We start from the raw sequence: 6,136 nt of genomic DNA, 5'->3' as shown, positions 1-6,136 counted from the left end.
CTCTCTCCTGTTATATAATGAAGGTTGAAACCCCTTTGCACTAATTGCTTCTGTAAGATGAAAAGCCCTATAGAAGTGCAATGTCTATTTATTAACACCTTCTGATGAAATGGCTTAGCTGTTCCACATGGATCCTTTAGGACTGTAGACTCACGGTTGACTGGGAAAAGACTAAAAACTACTGACAAGAGGGGAAAAAAGAGTCAGCTGACAATTATCTTTGCTCTTCTCCCACGACAATCATTGCTTGAAAAAAACCAAACCAAAACAAAAAACCCACTTTGTCACAAGGACAAAAAAGAGGACACAAAAAAAGAGGCCCTCCCCCCCTCCATGCCCTTCTAAATCAGGGGTGGTTAAGCCCTGCCCCATGGGCTGGTCCCTGATACTGTGTCATCTCGCCCATGGTACTTTCTATGGGTCTGTGGGAAGCTCTTGAGCTAGGTCCAGTGCTCACAGCAGCATGGGACCCTGGGGCCTGCTCCTGGGGCATGGGGTCCAATGTTGCCCATGGACCAGCCCTACAGCCCTCATCCGGGCCGTGGGGCCAAAAGGCTGAGCACCACTGTTCTAAGCAGATTCACTCTGGTTGCCTGTAGTGAACTGCAAACTTTGCACTGTTGAATATTTGTCCTGTATTCCTTTCTTCGTGCTTCAGCTGCTTTCCAGCTCAGGTTTTGAGATCTGTTTGCAGGGAGCATGTCACCGGAGAGATGTGTACCAGAACTCACCTTGAAGCATGGCAGTATCGCCACAGTATTTATATCAGTGCCTGACTGGAGAGAGGAAGTTTTAGTAAAACATGGGGTCAGCTTCAAATCTGGTGTAAATAGGTATAGCTGTGCCTTTGGAACGGCGCTCACCAGGTCGGGATTTGGCCTATGAAGTTCTCATCCCACCATTTCAGTGCTAAACAGTTTCCTTAGCTCCAGATATGATGCTTCACAATCCAGTGTCCTGCACAGTGTATAGTCATAGATGTCGGTGCAAAGTGAATGCAAACAGTTGGTTACTGAGGCCTCACCCAATGTTGCTGTGGCTCTTAATTTGTGAATGCGTAACGCCATTTGGAAGCCAGAAGTGGACAGTGCTAAAAATGGAAGTGCCAAGTACTGCTAGGTAGGTTTCATGGATGCAAATTAATAAGGGCTCAACTGTGACCCTTCACACACCTCAGGCCTGATGGGGCATGAAGGCTCCCTTGTACTGGTGTGTGGACTGCTTGGTGCAGGATACTACCCCATCAGTCTGCAAGGGGTGCGAGGGGGCAGCAGCTGCTGCGGAGATGCTCTTCTTTTCCCTCCTGTCCTGATAGGCAACTCCAGGTGTAACTTGGCATGGTCTTGGCTCCAGCCTGCTCCAAAGTGCCAGTCAGCACAGCTACAGGGGGTACAGTAGGGCAGTGGTCTCCAAAGTGGGGTGCATGCACCCCAGAGGGTGCGCAAGACGATCCATTGGGGTGCGGGAAGAAAATATTATAATTTCTATTTCTATAAATATACATATATTGGGGGTGTGTGCTCAACAATTTTTTACTGATAGGGGTGTGTGAATATAAATATACATATACTGTAGGTGCGTGCTCAAAATTTTTTTACTGATAGGGGTGTGTAAATATAAATATACATATATTGGGGGGCTGTGTGCTCAAAAATTTTTTACTGATAGGGGTGCGCGATCAAAAAAGTTTGGAGACCACTGCAGTAGGGGATGTAACTGGTGCCAGCTAAAGGGCTAGTCCAGATCACTTCCACAGCCCTGGTGCAGAGGGGAAGCAGGAACCAGATTCTGAGTCACAATCTGGTTCCTGTCCCCTTCCTGGAGCAGCACTGCCACGCGGTGCCCTGTCCTCAGCTGGGGCTGCAAGGTTACAATCCAGCATGAAAGGGTCCTGGCTTTTCCCCCCTGGTTTGGCAAAATAATCCCCTCTCTGCTGCCTTCCTGTCCAGCTGGTGTAAGTCCCGTGGGCATTATTGTCAAATGCTTAGTAACAGATTTATCCCATGTAGGAAGAATGAGAAATTGTTGCCTACCTGCAAGATGTATGCAGCCAATTCAAACACCACTTCGCTGTCTACCTCAATGAGCTCCTGAAGCAAAAATAAAAAAAGGAGAGTTCACTAACATTTCAGCGCCCTGGGGAAGAACCTGCATCTCTTCCTTGTCACAGCACAGTGAAGTGAGCAGTTCCTGCCTTCTCCTCTGGTCTGACTTGAAAGGGTTCCCAGTACTCCCAGAAGCTGAATGTGCTCATTGTGATGTGGAGGAAACAAAATATGCAGGGTGCTGCCCTGGTAAATGAAGCATGACTTATGAACTCAGCCAGAAGGGGGATGTAGGGGCTTGTTGTGGGAGGCAGTCACATGGATTGGGCCCTTGTACAGACCACCCCTACGGAGATTTGGATGTTTCCTGCAGGTTTTTCATAATTTAATCTATTGTTTTACTGCATCTGGAAAGAAACGCAGAGCCAGGACTGAAGTCCTAACTTTAAGAAGCCATGATGATATAGCCAACGGCACACAAGGGAGTGATGTGGCCAGTAACACCTTGGACTCCCAGCCTGAATGACCAGGCACTCACAGCTGGTTCAACTGGAGACACTGGTGTTACTTGATGTGCCCATGCAGGTAAGGGGCACACCTCAGTTCATGAGCCATAATAACTGTGCTGCCTCTGCTCCCAGCAAATAAGGGTAAAATAGAGACCATGACCCAGGTGATATGGCATTGCCTGTTTCTTTCTCAGTGCCAGCTTTTAAAAAGGAGCTATTGACCTCAGCTCCTCTCTAACAACCCACCGAGGTTACCTCCTAATGAGACCAAGGCTGCAATACAGAAGCTTCCCTCATTTTCCCTGTGCTCAGCTGTTGCTCAACCACCTAATTTAATTGGGCCGAGTGTGCTAATGATGCATGGGCACTGGGGGAATGACACGTATCAGGGGAACACAGTTGTGGTATAAGTTAAATCAACACAAAGAAAGTGCCAGATGATGACATCTACACCTCACAGGAAGGGCAGCTGGGGAGCCTTGAGAGAAGGCAAGGAGACCTGTGGTGCCTGGGAGCCCAACTAACTCTCAACGATGTATGTTTGCTCCTACAACCACCAAAAGTGCAGCTAATGCAGAAGGGGGAGAGTACCCATGTCTCCCACCCCACTTTGGAGAACCATAAAGAAAAGATACACGCTTTCCATAGCACCAGTTTTCCAGGGGCATCAGTGGTGATGGCTGGATGACTAAGAAAGCCTTCAGACTAAGTAAAGACTTTCGACCAATAGGAGTTTACTGTTATCGTGCATTATTTATATAGGACCACTGCACATACACCTGTGGCATGATGACAGAACAGTCAAGGAGTCTTGTTATGGTCCCAAAAGCATGACTGGGGCCTCTCTTTACCCTCGTGTCTCCAGCTGGAGCAGCTGTGAGTGGCTGGTCCTTCAGACTGGGAGTCCAAGGTGGCCAGACATACTGCTGGCCACATCCCTCCCTCGATGTGAGCCTGCTGTGTCTTAATGACAGTGGTAGACTTTTGACTTGATCACATAGATATGAGTGCTTTCCAGAGGGCTCATGGGCCCTTCTGACTTATACCCAACCGTGCTGTCTCTGGGAGGAGCGTGGTTGGGCCCCTTGTCCAATGAAGTATAGCTGCATGGTAGCTGCGGGGGAATAAGCTGATGGGAACTCCATGCAGAGACCGAGTGGGAAAGTGCAGTCTGCTGGGGGGCTCAGTTCAGTTCTTACCAGCTGACCCCCACCCCCAAAAAAGCCCACCGCAGTGTGGGGCCACGCACTCTCTAAGCATCGTCATTAGCCCCTCTTTTGCTGTGGAGAGATCCTTCCACGGCATATTGGCAGACCCTTTGTACTGTCCTCCCCTCTCCTACATTTAAACAGAGCACCTGGCTTTCTGGGCTGCAGCTCGCAAGTGCAGTGCATACGTTAAAACCAAGCAAGCCCTGACGGAGGCAAGAAGTGAGACTAGGCAGGACCTGAGTGGGAGAGTCCGAATCTGACTGGGCTATTTTTGTATCAGGATGACAGCGCATTGGATTGTGCAAAGTAATGTTTGCAGAAGAGGCCAGATGAAAATAGGCCAACCCAGCTTTTCTGATTCTTTTTTTTCCCCACTTTCTTTTATTAAAGCTTCCTCCAAAAAAAGAACAGCAGCCTCAGCTTTTCCTGGCAGCATTCCCAAAGTCAGGCAGTGGGCTGAGTAAGCGTTTGTAATGGCAACCTTGCTGTAGAGCAGAGCTGGGCAAAGACACTGTTGGACCAGGTTCAATGGTGTCCTTGCCTGTGCCTTATCCCTGCTGAAGCCAGGAGACATGGAAAAACAGTGCTCTGATTGTGTGTGGCTGAGACGCCGGAGCAGGGCGAGGCCCGGAGCTTCAGATCATCTTGGTGCTGGCTAATATTGCTTACTGAGCAAGTTGCTTGCTGGGACAAGCACGATGCACTTGTTTGTGAATCAGTCATAATCCCACTCGCCCGCTGCTTCCTCACTGACAGATGGGAGGTGAGTCACTAGGAGTCACTTTGCCAGGGAAGTGCTGGGGTGGACACCCAGTTTTCCAGCTGCAAGAAGCCTCTGTTGGATTCTCAGACTAGAACCACCCACCAGGACCCACCTGGCAGAGAGGTTTGCAGCAGGGCTTGGCAGGTCCAGTGAGAGGTCCCAAGGCAGCCCAGCTGCAGCAGGTGTCAGGGGTGAGTGCGTGTGCAAGCATTTCAGGGGCCACATGGAGGAAAAGGGTCTTGGCATGGATGATCTTGATCTCCCAAGGTCTGCACAGATCCCTGGGAATCTGTAGGCTCAGGGATCTACCCTTCTGCCAGGATGTGGTACACTGGGGCTCTGGGTTAACATCTCAGATGACTCGAACCTGATCCTGGAGTCTCCCCCACGCCTGTCTCTATTGCACGGTGACTTGCAAGTATGGACAGAGGAAAACGACTGTGTCACTCCTCTCAGCAGCACTTCCGATGGGCGAACACGTCTGTGCTCAGAGCTACGGAGAGCTCTGCCCAGGGGACACTTTTGTTTAAGGTAACTTGTGACAACAGGCTGGTGTTTCTCAGAGGGCCACAGGCCAGAGGAGCTTTTGGCACAAACATGTTGCCCTGTGCACTGGCCCAAAGGAGGGGTTTATCTCTCCGCCACCCCAGCCCACAGCTTGGGAAACAGGTCCTGATGTTCAGTGCAGTGACAAGGGTGCCCTCTGCTGATCTATCCCCCTCACTACCTGAAGTCAGTTATCTGGGAGTGGTAGGAACATAGGACTAGAAAAGAGCTCCTGGCCATTGACCCAGCCCCCTGCATTTGCAAGCAACTGATTTGCAGTGATTCCACACTTTTTATTCTGTAAATGAACAAAAGCCTTGCTTTCTAAAACGCTAGATGACGGCCACTTTTTTGGAAGTTGCAAGCCCCCTCCTGTCAGCTTTGTGCTTTGATTTCATTTACTTTCAAGGTGGGATCTTGGGGGTCTGTGGAAAGCAAGCTGTTAGGTTCAGCCCTAAACACTCAGATGTGGTTAAAAAATGAAAGGGGAGAGGAAAAGTTGGGAGGTTGCTGAGGGAGAGGAAATGTCTCCTGGATGGAAGGACTTTAAAAATATTGTCTCTTGGTTCATTTTTTTTTTGTTTAGATTTACATAGCCCCCTGCCCTGTAACTGAAACAGCAGCATCAGCAAAGCACTTCAAAGACTGCATTGGAGGCAGGATATCCTCATAAGAGGCACTCAGAGGCAACTGCTATGGCTGTGCTGTAATAACAGGCTTGATGAGATGGAGGGCAGGTCTCATCCCTGTTTTATTGATGTTAGGAGGGAAGTCCCATATCTTTAAAGTCAAGTGCCTAATGCCAATGGACTTCACTAGGAGTTAGGCACCTAAATTCCATATGGGACCTGGGTCTAAACAGCTTGGCCAGAGCTACAGGAAAAAGTCAGTGTCTGAGCAGTGATTACAGACACTGTCCATATCTGATGGCCTGCACCAAGGAAAATGAGGTAGATCTGGTCTGCCACAGGCATCCTGTGAAGCCTTGGGCAAGGCACTATCTGTATATTGAATATAATTGTTGTCTCCCCAGAGCTAATTCATTGGCATAGAGCATTTTGA

The 6,136-nt window shown here is 49.2% G+C and overlaps 1 protein-coding gene across 4 annotated transcripts in view; it reads right to left on the bottom strand.

Annotated features, from left to right (window-relative positions):
• FRMD4A (FERM domain containing 4A) overlaps positions 1-6,136 on the bottom strand; it is a 379,383-nt gene that overhangs the window by 108,759 nt on the left and 264,488 nt on the right. For all 4 annotated transcript variants that reach the window (XM_019509538.1, XM_019509536.1, XM_019509535.1 and 1 more), the window contains exon 6: positions 2,034-2,090. In XM_019509538.1, coding sequence (XP_019365083.1) covers positions 2,034-2,090 — 57 coding nt within the window. The remainder of the gene's footprint in view (positions 1-2,033; positions 2,091-6,136) is intronic.

This window comes from Gavialis gangeticus, unplaced genomic scaffold, assembly GCF_001723915.1.
Source record: "Gavialis gangeticus isolate Ggan-Ray unplaced genomic scaffold, GavGan_comp1, whole genome shotgun sequence".
Taxonomy (NCBI): Eukaryota; Metazoa; Chordata; order Crocodylia; family Gavialidae; genus Gavialis; species Gavialis gangeticus.
This window is presented reverse-complemented; position numbering and strand designations above follow the sequence as displayed.